Raw genomic sequence first — 19,951 nt, 5'->3', positions numbered from 1 at the left:
TATATACCTCTCTATATACCTCTCTGTGTCTCTATATACCTCTCTATATACCTCTCTGTGTCTCTATATACCTCTCTATGTGTATATTTATACTGGGTGTGTCTCTATGTGTCTCTGTGTTTGTCTGTGTGTCTCTGAGTGTGTCTCTGTTTGTCTGTGTGTGTCCGTTTGTCTCTGTGTGTGTCTCTGTGTGTCTGTGGGTGTCTGTTTGTCTCTGTGTGTATCTGTGTCTCTGTGTGTCTCTCTGTGTCTCTCTGTGTCTGTGTATCTCTGTGTTTCCGTTTGTCTCATTGTGTGTCTGTGTGTCTCCGTGCGTCTGTATGTCTCTGTGTCTGTGTGTCTCTGTGTGTGTGTGTCTCTGTGTGTCTCTGTCTCTGTGTGTAGGGCTGATGAGGAAGCATCTGGTCCAGCAGACACCAACGTGGTGTTACGTTACAATGGAGAGATAACCTGGGACATGCCGGCCATCACCAAGAGCTCCTGTGTTGTGGACGTCTCCTACTTTCCCTTCGACTGGCAGTGGTGTAACCTCACGTTTGGGTCCTGGACATACAACGGCAACCAGGTCTGTCTGTCTGTCTGTCTGCCTGTCTGTCTGTCTGTCTGTCTGTCTGTCTGTCTGTCTGTCTGTCTGTCTGTCTGTCTGTCTGTCTACACACACACACACATAAAGAGGCATTTACAGTTGAAGTCGGAAGTTTACATACACCTTAGCCAAATACATTTAAACTCAGTTTTTCACAATCACCACTTTATTGTATATATATATATATATATATATATACATAAAATAAAGTGGTGATTGTGAAAAACTGAGTTTTTATATATATAACATATATATGTTTGGTATAATACACACGTTGCTAAATTTCTTAAAAACTGAATAATTTCAGCCAGAAGAGACATTGGCAACACAGGAAGGGACATTGGCAACACAGGAACAGACATTGGCAACACAGGAAGAGACATTGGCAACACAGGAAGGGACATTGTGTGTGTGTGTGTATACTGTGTGTGTATGATTGTGTGTGTGTGTATACTGTAAGTGTGTATACTGTGTCTCCAGGTGGACGTTGCCACGGGAATGGACAGTCTGTATACTGTAAGTGTGTATGGTGTGTGTGTGTGTGTGTGTGTGTGTGTGTGTGTGTGTGTGTGTGTGTGTATACTGTGTGTGTATGATTGTGTGTGTGTGTATACTGTAAGTGTGTATACTGTGTCTCCAGGTGGACGTTACCACGGGGATGGACAGTCTGTGTACTGTAAGTGTGTATACTGTGTCTCCAGGTGGACATTGCCATGGGGATGGACAGTCTGTATACTGTAAGTGTGTATACTGTGTCTCCAGGTGGACATTGCCATGGGGATGGACAGTCTGTATACTGTAAGTGTGTATACTGTGTCTCCAGGTGGACATTGCCATGGGGATGGACAGTCTGTATACTGTAAGTGTGTATACTGTGTGTGTATGATTGTGTGTGTGTGTATACTGTAAGTGTGTATACTGTGTCTCCAGGTGGACGTTGCCACGGGAATGGACAGTCTGTATACTGTAAGTGTGTATACTGTGTCTCCAGGTGGACATTGCCATGGGGATGGACAGTCTGTATACTGTAAGTGTGTATACTGTGTCTCCAGGTGGACATTGCCATGGGGATGGACAGTGGGGACCTGTCGGACTTTGTGGAGAACGTGGAGTGGGAGTGTCACGGAATGCCGGCGGTCAGGAACGTCATCATGTACGGCTGCTGCTCAGACCCGTATCCTGACATCACCTACACCCTCCACCTGAAGAGACGGTCTCTCTTCTACATCTTCAATCTGCTGCTGCCCTGCTTCCTCATCTCCTTCCTAGGTACTGGTATCACCAGCATCATCATTATTAATATTCCTAGGTACTGGTTTCACCAGCACCATCATTATTAATATTCCTAGGTACTGGTTTCACCAGCATCATCATTATTAATATTCCTAGGTACTGGTATCACCAGCATCATCATTATTAATATTCCTAGGTACTGGTTTCACCAGCATCATCATTATTAATATTCCTAGGTACTGGTATCACCAGCATCATCATTATTAATATTCCTAGGTACTGGTATCACCAGCATCATCATTATTAATATTCCTAGGTAATGGTATCACCAGCATCATCATTAATATTATTATTATTGTTGTTATTAATATTCCTAGGTACTGGTATCACCAGCACCATCATTATTAATATTATTATTGTTGTTATTAATATTCCTAGGTACTGGTATCACCAGCATCATCATTATTAATATTCCTAGGTACTGGTATCACCAGCATCATCATTATTAATATTCCTAGGTACTGGTATCACCAGCATCATCATTATTAATATTCCTAGGTACTGGTATCACCAGCATCATCATTATTAATATTCCTAGGTACTGGTATCACCAGCATCATCATTATTAATATTCCTAGGTACTGGTATCACCAGCATCATCATTATTAATATTCCTAGGTACTGGTATCACCAGCATCATCATTATTAATATTCCTAGGTACTGGTTTCACCAGCATCATCATTATTAATATTCCTAGGTACTGGTATCACCAGCATCATCATTATTAATAGTCCTAGGTACTGGTATCACCAGCATCATCATTATTAATATTCCTAGGTACTGGTATCACCAGCATCATCATTATTAATATTCCTAGGTACTGGTTTCACCAGCATCATCATTATTAATATTCCTAGGTACTGGTATCACCAGCATCATCATTATTAATATTCCTAGGTACTGGTTGCACCAGCATCATCATTATTAACATTATTATTATTGTTATTAATATTCCTGGGTACTGGTATCACCAGCATCATCATTATTAATATTCCTAGGTACTGGTATCACCAGCATCATCATTATTAACATTATTATTATTGTTATTAATATTCCTAGGTACTGGTATCACCAGCATCATCATTATTAACATTATTATTATTGTTATTAATATTCCTAGGTACTGGTATCACCAGCATCATCATTATTAACATTATTATTATTGTTATTAATATTCCTAGGTACTGGTATCACCAGCATCATCATTATTAACATTATTATTATTGTTATTAATATTCCTAGGTACTGGTATCACCAGCATCATCATTATTAATATTCCTAGGTACTGGTTTCACCAGCATCATCATTATTAACATTATTATTATTGTTATTAATATTCCTAGGTACTGGTATCACCAGCATCATCATTATTAATATTATTATTATTGTTATTAATATTCCTAGGTACTGGTATCACCAGCATCATCATTATTAATATTCCTAGGTACTGGTTTCACCAGCATCATCATTATTAATATTCCTAGGTACTGGTTTCACCAGCATCATCATTATTAATATTCCTAGGTACTGGTTTCACCAGCATCATCATTATTAATATTCCTAGGTACTGGTTTCACCAGCATCATCATTATTAATATTCCTAGGTACTGGTTTCACCAGCATCATCATTATTAATATTCCTAGGTACTGGTATCACCAGCATCATCATTATTAATATTCCTAGGTACTGGTTTCACCAGCATCATCATTATTAATATTCCTAGGTACTGGTTTCACCAGCATCATCATTATTAATATTCCTAGGTACTGGTATCACCAGCATCATCATTATTAACATTATTATTGTTGTTATTAATATTCCTAGGTACTGGTTTCACCAGCATCATCATTATTAACATTATTATTGTTGTTATTAATATTCCTAAGTACTGGTATCACCAGCATCATCATTATTAACATTATTATTGTTGTTATTAATATTCCTAGGTACTGGTATCACCAGCATCATCATTATTAACATTATTATTGTTGTTATTAATATTCCTAGGTACTGGTATCACCAGCATCATCATTATTAACATTATTATTGTTGTTATTAATATTCCTAGGTACTGGTATCACCAGCATCATCATTATTAACATTATTATTATTGTTATTAATATTCCCAGGTACTGGTATCACCAGCATCATCATTATTAACATTATTGTTATTGTTATTAATATTCCTAGGTACTGGTATCACCAGCATCATCATTATTAACATTATTATTGTTGTTATTAATATTCCTAGGTACTGGTATCACCAGCATCATCATTATTAACATTATTATTGTTGTTATTAATATTCCCAGGTACTGGTATCACCAGCATCATCATTATTAATATTCCTAGGTACTGGTATCACCAGCATCATCATTATTAACATTATTATTGTTGTTATTAATATTCCTAGGTACTGGTTTCACCAGCATCATCATTATTAATATTCCTAGGTACTGGTATCACCAGCATCATCATTATTAATATTCCTAGGTACTGGTTTCACCAGCATCATCATTATTAACATTATTATTGTTGTTATTAATATTCATAGGTACTGGTATCACCAGCATCATCATTATTAATATTGCTAGGTACTGGTATCACCAGCATCATCATTATTAATATTCCTAGGTACTGGTTTCACCAGCATCATCATTATTAATATTCCTAGGTACTGGTTTCACCAGCATCATCATTATCAATATTCCTAGGTACTGGTATCACCAGCATCATCATTATTAATATTCCTAGGTACTGGTTTCACCAGCATCATCATTATTAATATTCCTAGGTACTGGTTTCACCAGCATCATCATTATTAATATTCCTAGGTACTGGTTTCACCAGCATCATCATTATTAACATTATTATTGTTGTTATTAATATTCCTAGGTACTGGTATCACCAGCATCATCATTATTAATATTCCTAGGTACTGGTATCACCAGCATCATCATTATTAATATTCCCAGGTACTGGTATCACCAGCATCATCATTATTAATATTAGGTACTGGTTTCACCAGCATCATCATTATTAATATTCCTAGGTACTGGTTTCACCAGCATCATCATTATTAATATTCCTAGGTACTGGTATCACCAGCATCATCATTATTAATTTTCCTAGGTACTGGTTTCACCAGCATCATCATTATTAACATTATTATTGTTGTTATTAATATTCCTAGGTACTGGTATAACCAGCATCATCATTATTAATATTCCTAGGTACTGGTATCACCAGCATCATCATTATTAACATTATTATTGTTGTTATTAATATTCCTAGGTACTGGTATCACCAGCACCATCATTATTAATATTCCTAGGTACTGGTATCACCAGCATCATCATTATTAACATTATTATTGTTGTTATTAATATTCCTAGGTACTGGTTTCACCAGCATCATCATTATTAATATTATTATTATTGTTGTTATTAATATTCCTAGGTACTGGTATCACCAGCAGCATCATCATTATTAACATTATTATTGTTGTTATTAATATTCCTAGGTACTGGTTTCACCAGCATCATCATTATTAATATTATTATTATTGTTGTTTTTAATATTCCTAGGTACTGGTTTCACCAGCATCATCATTATTAATATTATTATTATTGTTGTTATTAATATTCCTAGGTACTGGTATCACCAGCATCATCATTATTAATATTATTATTATTGTTGTTATTAATATTCCTAGGTACTGGTATCACCAGCAGCATCATCATTATTAACATTATTATTGTTGTTATTAATATTCCTAGGTACTGGTATCACCAGCATCATCATTATTAATATTCCTAGGTACTGGTTTCACCAGCATCATCATTATTACTATTCCTAGGTACTGGTTTCACCAGCATCATCATTATTAATATTCCTAGGTACTGGTATCACCAGCATCATCATTATTAATATTCCTAGGTACTGGTATCACCAGCATCATCATTATTAATATTCCTAGGTACTGGTTTCACCAGCATCATCATTATTAATATTCCTAGGTACTGGTATCACCAGCATCATCATTATTAATATTCCTAGGTACTGGTTTCACCAGCATCATCATTATTAATATTCCTAGGTACTGGTATCACCAGCATCATCATTATTAATAGTCCTAGGTACTGGTATCACCAGCATCATCATTATTAATATTCCTAGGTACTGGTATCACCAGCATCATCATTATTAATATTCCTAGGTACTGGTTTCACCAGCATCATCATTATTAATATTCCTAGGTACTGGTATCACCAGCATCATCATTATTAATATTCCTAGGTACTGGTTTCACCAGCATCATCATTATTAATATTATTCACCAGCATCAACATTATTATTATTGTTATTAATATTCCTGGGTACTGGTATCACCAGCATCATCATTATTAATATTCCTAGGTACTGGTATCACCAGCATCATCATTATTAACATTATTATTATTGTTATTAATATTCCTAGGTACTGGTATCACCAGCATCATCATTATTAATATTCCTAGGTACTGGTTTCACCAGCATCATCATTATTAACATTATTATTATTGTTATTAATATTCCTGGGTACTGGTATCACCAGCATCATCATTATTAATATTCCTAGGTACTGGTATCACCAGCATCATCATTATTAACATTATTATTATTGTTATTAATATTCCTAGGTACTGGTATCACCAGCATCATCATTATTAACATTATTATTATTGTTATTAATATTCCTAGGTACTGGTATCACCAGCATCATCATTATTAACATTATTATTATTGTTATTAATATTCCTAGGTACTGGTTTCACCAGCATCATCATTATTAATATTCCTAGGTACTGGTTTCACCAGCATCATCATTATTAATATTCCTAGGTACTGGTTTCACCAGCATCATCATTATTAATATTCCTAGGTACTGGTTTCACCAGCATCATCATTATTAATATTCCTAGGTACTGGTATCACCAGCATCATCATTATTAATATTCCTAGGTACTGGTTTCACTAGCATCATCATTATTAATATTCCTAGGTACTGGTATCACCAGCATCATCATTATTAATATTCCTAGGTACTGGTTTCACCAGCATCATCATTATTAATATTCCTAGGTACTGGTTTCACCAGCATCATCATTATTAATATTCCTAGGTACTGGTATCACCAGCATCATCATTATTAACATTATTATTGTTGTTATTAATATTCCTAGGTACTGGTTTCACCAGCATCATCATTATTAACATTATTATTGTTGTTATTAATATTCCTAAGTACTGGTATCACCAGCATCATCATTATTAACATTATTATTGTTGTTATTAATATTCCTAGGTACTGGTATCACCAGCATCATCATTATTAACATTATTATTGTTGTTATTAATATTCCTAGGTACTGGTATCACCAGCATCATCATTATTAACATTATTATTGTTGTTATTAATATTCCTAGGTACTGGTATCACCAGCATCATCATTATTAACATTATTATTATTGTTATTAATATTCCCAGGTACTGGTATCACCAGCATCATCATTATTAACATTATTGTTATTGTTATTAATATTCCTAGGTACTGGTATCACCAGCATCATCATTATTAACATTATTATTGTTGTTATTAATATTCCTAGGTACTGGTATCACCAGCATCATCATTATTAACATTATTATTGTTGTTATTAATATTCCTAGGTACTGGTATCACCAGCATCATCATTATTAATATTCCTAGGTACTGGTATCACCAGCATCATCATTATTAACATTATTATTGTTGTTATTAATATTCCTAGGTACTGGTATCACCAGCACCATCATTATTAATATTCCTAGGTACTGGTATCACCAGCATCATCATTATTAACATTATTATTGTTGTTATTAATATTCCTAGGTACTGGTTTCACCAGCATCATCATTATTACTATTATTATTATTGTTGTTATTAATATTCCTAGGTACTGGTATCACCAGCAGCATCATCATTATTAACATTATTATTGTTGTTATTAATATTCCTAGGTACTGGTTTCACCAGCATCATCATTATTAATATTATTATTATTGTTGTTTTTAATATTCCTAGGTACTGGTTTCACCAGCATCATCATTATTAATATTATTATTATTGTTGTTATTAATATTCCTAGGTACTGGTATCACCAGCATCATCATTATTAATATTATTATTATTGTTGTTATTAATATTCCTAGGTACTGGTATCACCAGCAGCATCATCATTATTAACATTATTATTGTTGTTATTAATATTCCTAGGTACTGGTATCACCAGCATCATCATTATTAATATTCCTAGGTACTGGTTTCACCAGCATCATCATTATTAATATTCCTAGGTACTGGTTTCACCAGCATCATCATTATTAATATTCCTAGGTACTGGTATCACCAGCATCATCATTATTAATATTCCTAGGTACTGGTATCACCAGCATCATCATTATTAATATTCCTAGGTACTGGTTTCACCAGCATCATCATTATTAATATTCCTAGGTACTGGTATCACCAGCATCATCATTATTAATATTCCTAGGTACTGGTTTCACCAGCATCATCATTATTAATATTCCTAGGTACTGGTATCACCAGCATCATCATTATTAATAGTCCTAGGTACTGGTATCACCAGCATCATCATTATTAATATTCCTAGGTACTGGTATCACCAGCATCATCATTATTAATATTCCTAGGTACTGGTTTCACCAGCATCATCATTATTAATATTCCTAGGTACTGGTATCACCAGCATCATCATTATTAATATTCCTAGGTACTGGTTTCACCAGCATCATCATTATTAACATTATTATTATTGTTATTAATATTCCTGGGTACTGGTATCACCAGCATCATCATTATTAATATTCCTAGGTACTGGTATCACCAGCATCATCATTATTAACATTATTATTATTGTTATTAATATTCCTAGGTACTGGTATCACCAGCATCATCATTATTAACATTATTATTATTGTTATTAATATTCCTAGGTACTGGTATCACCAGCATCATCATTATTAACATTATTATTATTGTTATTAATATTCCTAGGTACTGGTATCACCAGCATCATCATTATTAACATTATTATTATTGTTATTAATATTCCTAGGTACTGGTATCACCAGCATCATCATTATTAACATTATTATTATTGTTATTAATATTCCTAGGTACTGGTATCACCAGCATCATCATTATTAACATTATTATTATTGTTATTAATATTCCTAGGTACTGGTATCACCAGCATCATCATTATTAACATTATTATTATTGTTATTAATATTCCTAGGTACTGGTATCACCAGCATCATCATTATTAATATTCCTAGGTACTGGTATCACCAGCATCATCATTATTAATATTCCTAGGTACTGGTATCACCAGCATCATCATTATTAATATTCCCAGGTACTGGTTTCACCAGCATCATCATTATTAATATTCCTAGGTACTGGTTTCACGAGCATCATCATTATTAATATTCCTAGGTACTGGTATCACCAGCATCATCATTATTAATTTTCCTAGGTACTGGTTTCACCAGCATCATCATTATTAACATTATTATTGTTGTTATTAATATTCCTAGGTACTGGTATCACCAGCATCATCATTATTAATATTCCTAGGTACTGGTATCACCAGCATCATCATTATTAACATTATTATTGTTGTTATTAATATTCCTAGGTACTGGTATCACCAGCACCATCATTATTAATATTCCTAGGTACTGGTATCACCAGCATCATCATTATTAACATTATTATTGTTGTTATTAATATTCCTAGGTACTGGTATCACCAGCAGCATCATCATTATTAACATTATTATTGTTGTTATTAATATTCCTAGGTACTGGTTTCACCAGCATCATCATTATTAATATTATTATTATTGTTGTTTTTAATATTCCTAGGTACTGGTTTCACCAGCATCATCATTATTAATATTATCATTATTGTTGTTATTAATATTCCTAGGTACTGGTATCACCAGCATCATCATTATTAATATTATTATTATTGTTATTATTAATATTCCTAGGTACTGGTATCACCAGCAGCATCATCATTATTAACATTATTATTGTTGTTATTAATATTCCTAGGTACTGGTATCACCAGCATCATCATTATTAACATTATTATTGTTGTTAATAATATTCCTAGGTACTGGTATCACTAGCACCATCATGATTAATATTATTATTGTTGTTATTAATATTATTGTTGTTATTAATATTCCCAGGTACTGGTATCACCAGCATCATCAGTATTAACATTCCTTGGTACTGGTATCACCAGCATCATCATTATTCATATTATTATTGTTGTTATTAATATTATTGTTGTTATTATTATTATTATTGTTGTTATTATTATCATTATTATTATTATTGTTATTGTTATTATTATTACTGTTATTGTTATTGTTATTGTTATTATTATTATTATTATTGTTATTATTGGTGTTGTTATTATAGTTATGGTTATTATTATTATTATTATTATTGTTATTGTTATTATTATTATTAATATTATTGCTGTTATTATTATTATTATTATTATTATTGTTGTTGTTATTGTTGTTGTTATTATTAATATTATTATTATTATTATTATTGTTATTATTGTTGTTGTTATTATAGTTATTGTTATTATTATTATTATTATTGTTGTCATTATTGTTTCTTATTGTTATTATTATTGTTATTATTAGTGTTATTATTAGTGATTGTATTATTAATATCATTATTATTATTAATATTATTATTATTATTATTATTGTTATTATTGTTATTGATGTTATTATTGTTATTATTAATATTATTGTTATTATTGTCATTGTTATTATTAATATTATTGTTATTATTGTCATTGTTATTATTAATATTATTGTTATTATTGTCATTGTTATTATTATTATTATTGTTGTCATTATTGTTTCTTATTGTTATTATTATCGTTATTATTATTGTTATTATTTGTGTTTGTATTTTTAATAGTAGTACTAGGAATAGTTATATTGGTATTAGTAGTAGTATAAAGCCGGCTTTGGGACTATTAGACCCCTCTATCCATCTCTATGGTACATTCATGTTGCTACAGCAGGCTTTGGGGCGATAGACCCCTCTATCCATCTCTATGGTACATTCATGTTGCTACAGCAGGCTTTGGGGCGATAGACCCCTCTATCCATCTCTATGGTACATTCATGATGCTACAGCAGGCTTTGGGGCGGTAGACCCCTCTATCCATCTCTATGGTACATTCATGTTGCTACAGCAGGCTTTGGGACTATTAGACCCCTCTATCCATCTCTATGGTACATTCATGTTGCTACAGCAGGCTTTGGGGCGGTAGACCCCTCTATCCATCTCTATGGTACATTCATGTTGCTACAGCAGGCTTTGGGGCGATAGACCCCTCTATCCATCTCTATGGTACATTCATGATGCTACAGCAGGCTTTGGGGCGATAGACCCCTCTATCCATCTCTATGGTACATTCATGATGCTACAGCAGGCTTTGGGGCGATAGACCCCTCTATCCATCTCTATGGTACATTCATGTTGCTACAGCAGGCTTTGGGGCGGTAGACCCCTCTATCCATCTCTATGGTACATTCATGTTGCTACAGCAGGCTTTGGGGCGATAGACCCCTCTATCCATCTCTATAGTTCATGTTGCTATAGCAGGCTTTGGGGCGGTAGACCCCTCTATCCATCTCTATAGTTCATGTTGCTATAGCAGGCTTTGGGACTATTAGACCCCTCTATCCATCTCTATGGTACATTCATGTTGCTACAGCAGGCTTTGGGACTATTAGACCCCTCTATCCATCTCTATGGTACATTCATGTTGCTACAGCAGGCTTTGGGGCGATAGACCCCTCTATCCATCTCTATGGTACATTCATGTTGCTACAGCAGGCTTTGGGGCGATAGACCCCTCTATCCATCTCTATGGTACATTCATGTTGCTACAGCAGGCTTTGGGGCGGTAGACCCCTCTATCCATCTCTATGGTACGTTCATGTTGCTACAGCAGGCTTTGGGGCGATAGACCCCTCTATCCATCTCTATGGTACATTCATGTTGCTACAGCAGGCTTTGGGGCGATAGACCCCTCTATCCATCTCTATGGTACGTTCATGTTGCCGTTGAGAGGAGATGCAGGATTCTGTGGTGACTGTTGTTTGTTCTGTTCTAGCTCATCTGGGTTTGTGGTTGTATTGTATTGTTTATTGTTGTTGTTTACATTGTATCGTTGGTCATATTATTTAATGCTGTTGTTTGTTTGTGTTGTTCTAGCTCCCCTGGGTTTCTACCTGCCCGCTGACTCAGGAGAGAAGGTTTCTCTGGGCGTGACAGTTCTACTGGCCCTCACTGTCTTCCAACTAATGGTGGCAGAGAGCATGCCTCCCTCTGAGAGTGTTCCCTATATAGGTGATAATATGATGCCTCCCTCTGAGAGTGTTCCCTATATAGGTGATAATATGATGCCTCCCTCAGAGAGTGTTCCCTATATAGGTGATAATATGATGCCTCAGAGAGTGTTCCCTATATAGGTGATAATATGATGCCTCCCTCAGAGAGTGTTCCCTATATAGGTGATAATATGATGCCTCCCTCTGAGAGTGTTCCCTATATAGGTGATAATATGACGCCTCCCTCAGAGAGTGTTCCCTATATAGGTGATAATATCATGCCTCCCTCAGAGAGTGTTCCCTATATAGGTGATAAAATGATGCCTCCCTCTGAGAGTGTTCCCTATATAGATGATAATATGATGCCTCCCTCTGAGAGTGTTCCCTATATAGGTGATAATATGATGTCTCCCTCAGAGAGTGTTCCCTATATAGGTGATAATATCATGCCTCCCTCTGAGAGTGTTCCCTATATGGGTGATAATATGATGCCTCAGAGAGTGTTCCTATTATAGGTGATAATATGATGCCTCCCTCAGAGAGTGTTCCCTATATAGGTGATAATATGATGCCTCCCTCTGAGAGTGTTCCCTATATAGGTGATAATATGATGCCTCCCTCAGAGAGTGTTCCCTATATAGGTGATAATATGATGCCTCCCTCTGAGAGTGTTCCCTATATAGGTGATAATATGATGCCTCCCTCTGAGAGTGTTCCCTATATAGGTGATAATATGGTGCCTCCCTCTGAGAGTGTTCCCTATATAGGTGATAATATGATGCCTCCCTCAGAGAGTGTTCCCTATATAGGTGATAATATGATGCCTCAGAGAGTGTTCCCTATATAGGTGATAATATGATGCCTCTCTCTGAGAGTGATCCCTATATAGGTGATAATATGATGCCTCCCTCTGAGAGTGTTCCCTATATAGGTGATAATATGATGCTTCCCTCAGAGAGTGTTCCCTATATAGGTGATAATATGATGCCTCCCTCTGAGAGTGTTCCCTATATAGGTGATAATATGATGCCTCCCTCAGAGAGTGTTCCCTATATAGGTGATAATATGATGCCTCCCTCAGAGAGTGTTCCCTATATAGGTGATAATATGATGCTTCCCTCAGAGAGTGTTCCCTATATAGGTGATAATATGATGCCTCAGAGAGTGTTCCCTATATAGGTGATAATATGATGCCTCCCTCAGAGAGTGTTCCCTATATAGGTGATAATATGATGCCTCAGAGAGTGTTCCCTATATAGGTGATAATATGATGCCTCCCTCAGAGAGTGTTCCCTATATAGGTGATAATATGATGCCTCCCTCTGAGAGTGTTCCCTATATAGGTGATAATATGATGCCTCCCTCAGAGAGTGTTCCCTATATAGGTGATAATATGATGCCTCCCTCAGAGAGTGTTCCCTATATAGGTGATAATATGATGCCTCAGAGAGTGTTCCCTATATAGGTGATAATATGATGCCTCCCTCAGAGAGTTGTTCCCTATATAGGTGATAATATGATGCCTCAGAGAGTGTTCCCTATATAGGTGATAATATGATGCCTCAGAGAGTGTTCCCTATATAGGTGATAATATGATGCCTCAGAGAGTGTTCCCTATATAGGTGATAATATGATGCCTCCCTCAGAGAGTGTTCCCTATATAGGTGATAATATGATGCCTCTGAGAGTGTTCCCTATATAGGTGATAATATCATGCCTCCCTCAGAGAGTGTTCCCTATATAGGTGATAATATGATTCCTCCCTCTGAGAGTGTTCCCTATATAGGTGATAATATGATGCCTCCCTCTGAGAGTGTTCCCTATATAGGTGATAATATGATGCCTCCCTCAGAGAGTGTTCCCTATATAGGTGATAATATGATTCCTCCCTCAGAGAGTGTTCCCTATATAGGTGATAATATGATGCCTCCCTCAGAGAGTGTTCCCTATATAGGTGATAATATGATGCCTCCCTCAGAGAGTGTTCCCTATATAGGTGATAATATGATGCCTCCCTCAGAGAGTGTTCCCTATATAGGTGATAATATGATGCCTCCCTCTGAGAGTGTTCCCTATATAGGTGATAATATGATGCCTCAGAGAGTGTTCCCTATATAGGTGATAATATGATGCCTCAGAGAGTATACTAACTGTGTGTGTGTGTGTGTGTGTGTGTGTGTGTGTGTGTGTGTTCCAGGGAAGTACTACATAGCGACGATGACGATGATCACGGCCTCGACATCTCTGACCATCTTCATCATGAACATCCATTTCTGTGGTGCAGAGGCCAAACCTGTTCCTCACTGGGCCAAGGTAGGGCCAAGCCTGTTCCTCACTGGGCCAAGGTAGGGCCAAGCCTGTTCCTCACTGGGCCAAGGTAGGGCCAAGCCTGTTCCTCACTGGGCCAAGGTAGGCCAAGCCTGTTCCTCGCTGAGCCAAGGTAGGCCAAACCTGTTCCTCACTGGGCCAAGGTAGGCCAAGCCTATTCCTCACTGGGCCAAGGTAGGCCAAACCTGTTCCTCACTGGGCCAAGGTAGGCCAAGCCTGTTCCTCACTGGGCCAAGGTAGGCCAAGCCTGTTCCTCACTGGGCCAAGGTAGGCCAAGCCTGTTCCTCACTGGGCCAAGGTAGGCCAAGCCTGTTCCTCACTGGCCAAGGTAGGCCAAACCTGTTCCTCACTGGGCCAAGGTAGACCAAGCCTGTTCCTCTCTGGGCCAAGATAGGCCAAGCCTGTTCCTCACTGGGCCAAGGTAGGCCAAGCCTGTTCCTAACTGGGTCAAGGTAGGCCAAACCTGTTCCTCACTGGGCCAAGGTAGGCCAAGCCTGTTCCTCACTGGGCCAAGGTAGGCCAAGCCTGCTCCTCGCTGGGCCAAGGTAGGCCAAGCCTGTTCTCCACTGGGCCAAGGTAGGGCAAAGTCTGGAGCTCTGTGTCACTGTGTGTGTGTGTGTTTACTGTATGTCTCTATCTCTGTGACACTGTGTGTGTGTGTGTGTGTGTGTGTGTGTGTGTGTGTGTGTGTGTGTGTGTGTGTGTGTGTGTGTGTTCGTGTTCCCAGGTACTCATCATTGACTACATGTCTAAGATCCTGTTTGTGTACGAGGTGGGGGAGAACTGCACTACACCAGAGAGTGAGAGGACACCTCTCTACAGTGAGGAACCAATGTCGGGCAACTCCGCCCTGGCACGGAACCATTACCACGACGACCTCTACCATGACGGCGGCTGTTACCAAGACGACTGCCATCGCCTCGGTCCGTACCAGTACGGCAATGGGCACCTCCAAAACCACCACAGCACCCATCAAAATCACCTCGACAACTGTCGCTACGCTAACGGCGGTCACCGCGACGATCATTACAGTAACCGTAGTAACCAGAACCATCACAGCAACCCGAGCCAGACCTCCAAGGGGGAAGGGGGCGAGGAGAAGAGGGAGCCCCTGAGACATTACCACCACATCGGGAGAGAGGAGCTGGACTATCAGGCACCCCCTCCAGGGAACCTCCAGAATGGTGGGCTGAATGAGCCGCTGCCTTACCCCAAGGAGAAGCACCTTAACCCAGCCTCGGCCCCAGCCTGCTCCTGCCCCTGCCCACACCACAAACAGGTGACTAATGCCCACTGCATCACACAGTCAGGATTTATCAAGCTGTGCCTCTTCTCTGTCTCTCTCTGTCTCTCTCTCTGTCTCTGTCTCTCTCTCTCTCTCTCTCTCTCTCTCTCTCTCTCTCTCTCTCTCTCTCTCTCTCTCTCTCTCTCTGTCTCGCTCTCTCTCTCTCTCTGTCTCGCTCTCTGTCTCTCTCTCTGTCTCGCTCTCTCTGTCTCTCTCTCTGTCTCTCTCTCTCTCTCTCTCTCTCTCTCTCTCTCTCTCTCTCTCTCTCTCTCTCTCTCTGTCTCTGTCTCTCTCTCTCTCTCTCTCTCTCTCTCTCTCTCTCTCTCTCTCTGTCTCGCTCTCTCTCTCTCTCTCTGTCTCGCTCTCTCTCTCTCTCTGTCTCTCTCTCTCTCTCTCTCTCTGTCTCTCTCTCTCTCTCTCTCTCTCTCTCTCTCTCTCTCTCTCTCTCTCTCTCTCTCTCTCTCTCTCTCTCTGTCTCGCTCTCTCTCTCTCTCTGTCTCTCTCTCTCTCTCTCTCTCTCTCTCTCTCTCTCTCTCTCTCTCTCTCTCTCTCTCTCTCTCTCCTCCCCATCCCTCTCTTCTAGGTGGTGTATAAGATCCAATACATTTCAAACTGTTTCTCATCTCTCCTTCCTCTCCCTCTCTCTCCCTCCCTCTCTCCTTCCTCTCCCTCCCCCTCTCCTTCCTCTCCCTCTCTCTCTCTCCCTCCCTCTCTCCTTCCTCTCCCTCTCCCTCTCTCCCTCCCCCTCTCCTTCCTCTCCCTCTCTCCCTCTCTCTCCCTCCCTCTCTCCTTCCTCTCTCCTTCCTCTCGCTCCCTCTCTCCTTCCTCTCCCTCTCTCTCTCCTTCCTCTCCCTCCCTCTCTCTCCCTCTCTCCTTCCTCTCCCTCCCTCTCTCCTTCCTCTCCTGAACCCTCTCTCCTTCCTTCCTCTCCCTCCCTCTCTCATTCCTCTCACCCCTCTCTCCTTCCTCTCCCTCCCGCTCTCCTTCCTCTCCCTCCCTCTCTCCTTCCTCTCCTGAACTCTCTCTCCTTCCTCTCCCTCCCTCTCTCCTTCCTCTCCTGAACCCTCTCTCCTTCCTCTCCCTCCCTCTCTCAATCCTCTCACCCCTCTCTCCTTCCTCTCCCTCCCTCTCTCATTCCTCGCCTGAACCCTCCCTCCCTCCCTCCCTCCCTCCCTCCCTCCCTCCCTCCCTCCCTCCCTCCCTCTCCTCCCTCTCCTTTCCTATCTCTCTCCTCCCCCTCCCTCCCCCTCCTCCCTCCCCCTCCTCCCTCCCTTTCCTCTAGGTGGTGTATAACATTCAGTACATCGCCAACTGTTTCTCATCTCTCCTCCCTCCTCCTCCTCCCTCCCTCTCCTCCCTCCCTCTCCTCTAGGTGGTGTATAACATTCAGTACATCGCCAACTGTTTCCGGGAGCAACGGGCTACGTGTGCTAAAGGGGCGGAGTGGAAGAAGGTTGCCAAGGTGATGGACCGGTTCTTCATGTGGATCTTCTTCATCATGGTCTTCCTCATGAGTATCCTCATCATCGGCAAGGCAACTTGACGGAGGGAGGGAGGGAGGAGAGAGATGGATGGATAGATGGAAAGAGGAAGGGAGGGAGGAGAGGAAGAGAAGGAGGGAGGAAGGGAGGAGAGGGATGGATGGATAGAGGGAGAGAAGAAGGGAGGGAGGAGAGGAAGAGAAGGAGGGAGGAAGGGAGGAGAGAGATGGATGGATGGATAGAGGGAGAGAGGAAGGGAGGGAGGAGAGGAAGAGAAGGAGGGAGGAAGGGAGGAGAGAGATGGATGGATAGAGGGAGAGAGGAAGGGAGGGAGGAGAGGAAGAGAAGGAGGGAGGAAGGGAGGAGTGAGATGGATGGATAGAGGGAGAGAGGAAGGGAGGGAGGAGAGGAAGAGAAGGAGGGAGGAAGGGAGGGAGGAGAGGGAGGGACTAGAGGAAGAGGGGGAGGAGAGGGGGATGGAGGTGAGGAAGAGGGAGGAGAGGAAGAGAGGAAGGTAGGGAGGAGAGGGGGACGGAGGAGAGGAAGAGATGGAGGGACGGAGGAGAGGGGGAAAGAGGCAGGGAAAGAGGTAGAAGAAGGACAGAGGGAGGGAGGGAGGAGAGGGAGGGAGAGGGGGAAGAGGGAGGGAGAGGGGGGAGAGGGAGTGTGGCAGACTGAGGATAGAAGGACTAGGGAGGGAGAGGGGGAGGAGCCTCAATTCGTCGGGTCATGGACTCTACAAGGTGTTGAAAGCCTTCCACAGGGATGCTGGCCCATGTCGACTCCAACGCTTCCCACAGATGTGTCAAGTTGGCTGGATGTCCTTTGGGTGGTGGACCATTCTTGATATACTGTTGAGCTTTAAAAACCCAGCAGCGTTGCAGTTCTTGACACTAACCGGTGTCCCTGGCACCTACTACCACCCGGTTCAAAGGCACTTCAATCTTTTGTCTTGCCCATTCACCCTCTGAATGACACACACACACACACAACCCATGTCTCAAGGCTAAAAAATCCTTCTTTAACCCGTCTCCTCCCCCTTCATCTACATGTCTCCTCCCCCTTCATCTACATGTCTCCTCCCCCTTCATCTACACTGATCGATAGGCCGTCATTGTAAATAAGAATTTGTTCTTAAAACTGACTTGCCTTGTGAAATAAAAGGTTAAAGAAAATCAATAAAAAAAAGTATTGGATTTAACATGTGGCGTCAGTAAGGGATCAGAGCTTTCACCTGAATTCACCTGGTCAGTCTGGGTCATGGTGAGAGCAGGTGTTCCTAATGATTCACCTGGTCAGTCTGGGTCATGGAGAGAGCAGGTGTTCCTAATGATTCACCTGGTCAGTCTGGGTCATGGTGAGAGCAGGTGTTCCTAATGATTCACCTGGTCAGTCTGGGTCATGGTGAGAGCAGGTGTTCCTAATGATTCACCTGGTCAGTCTGGGTCATGGAGAGAGCAGGTGTTCCTAATGATTCACCTGGTCAGTCTGGGTCATGGTGAGAGCAGGTGTTCCTAATGATTCACCTGGTCAGTCTGGGTCATGGAGAGAGCAGGTGTTCCTAATGATTCACCTGGTCAGTCTGGGTCATGGTGAGAGCAGGTGTTCCTAATGATTCACCTGGTCAGTCTGGGTCATGGAGAGAGCAGGTGTTCCTAATGATTCACCTGGTCAGTCTGGGTCATGGAGAGAGCAGGTGTTCCTAATGATTCACCTGGTCAGTCTGGGTCATGGTGAGAGCAGGTGTTCCTAATGATTCACCTGGTCAGTCTGGGTCATGGTGAGAGCAGGTGTTCCTAATGATTCACCTGGTCAGTCTGGGTCATGGAGAGAGCAGGTGTTCCTAATGATTCACCTGGTCAGTCTGGGTCATGGTGAGAGCAGGTGTTCCTAATGATTCACCTGGTCAGTCTGGGTCATGGAGAGAGCAGGTGTTCCTAATGATTCACCTGGTCAGTCTGGGTCATGGTGAGAGCAGGTGTTCCTAATGATTCACCTGGTCAGTCTGGGTCATGGTGAGAGCAGGTGTTCCTAATGATTCACCTGGTCAGTCTGGGTCATGGAGAGAGCAGGTGTTCCTAATGATTCACCTGGTCAGTCTGGGTCATGGTGAGAGCAGGTGTTCCTAATGATTCACCTGGTCAGTCTGGGTCATGGAGAGAGCAGGTGTTCCTAATGATTCACCTGGTCAGTCTGGGTCATGGTGAGAGCAGGTGTTTTGTCCGCTCAGCGTGCACTACCAGGTAAATGGATCACATAGCTATAGGAGAATGAGCAGATATACAAATATACAGTGGGCACAAGGTTATTTCGAGTACAGATCAGAGATGGCTTGATGCAGTATAGTTCAGTTATTTAGAGTACAGATCAGAGATGGCTTGATGCAGTATAGTTCAGTTATTTAGAGTACAGATCAGAGATGGCCTGATGCAGTTTAGTTCAGTTATTTAGAGTACGGATCAGAGATGGCCTGATGCAGTTTAGT

At 40.3% G+C, this 19,951-nt stretch overlaps 1 protein-coding gene across 1 annotated transcript in view; it reads left to right on the top strand.

Annotated features, from left to right (window-relative positions):
* LOC139419745 (neuronal acetylcholine receptor subunit alpha-9-I) overlaps window positions 1-17,528 on the top strand; it is a 30,306-nt gene extending 12,778 nt beyond the window's left edge. The window contains exons 4-9 of the mRNA XM_071169739.1: window positions 385-565; window positions 1,639-1,855; window positions 12,257-12,391; window positions 14,570-14,685; window positions 15,428-15,979; window positions 17,358-17,528. Coding sequence (XP_071025840.1) covers window positions 385-565; window positions 1,639-1,855; window positions 12,257-12,391; window positions 14,570-14,685; window positions 15,428-15,979; window positions 17,358-17,528 — 1,372 coding nt within the window. The remainder of the gene's footprint in view (window positions 1-384; window positions 566-1,638; window positions 1,856-12,256; window positions 12,392-14,569; window positions 14,686-15,427; window positions 15,980-17,357) is intronic.
* The last annotated feature ends 2,423 nt before the right edge of the window (window positions 17,529-19,951 follow it).

This window comes from Oncorhynchus clarkii, chromosome 10 (genome assembly GCF_045791955.1).
Source record: "Oncorhynchus clarkii lewisi isolate Uvic-CL-2024 chromosome 10, UVic_Ocla_1.0, whole genome shotgun sequence".
In the NCBI taxonomy this organism is placed as follows: Eukaryota; Metazoa; Chordata; class Actinopteri; order Salmoniformes; family Salmonidae; genus Oncorhynchus; species Oncorhynchus clarkii.
This window is presented reverse-complemented; position numbering and strand designations above follow the sequence as displayed.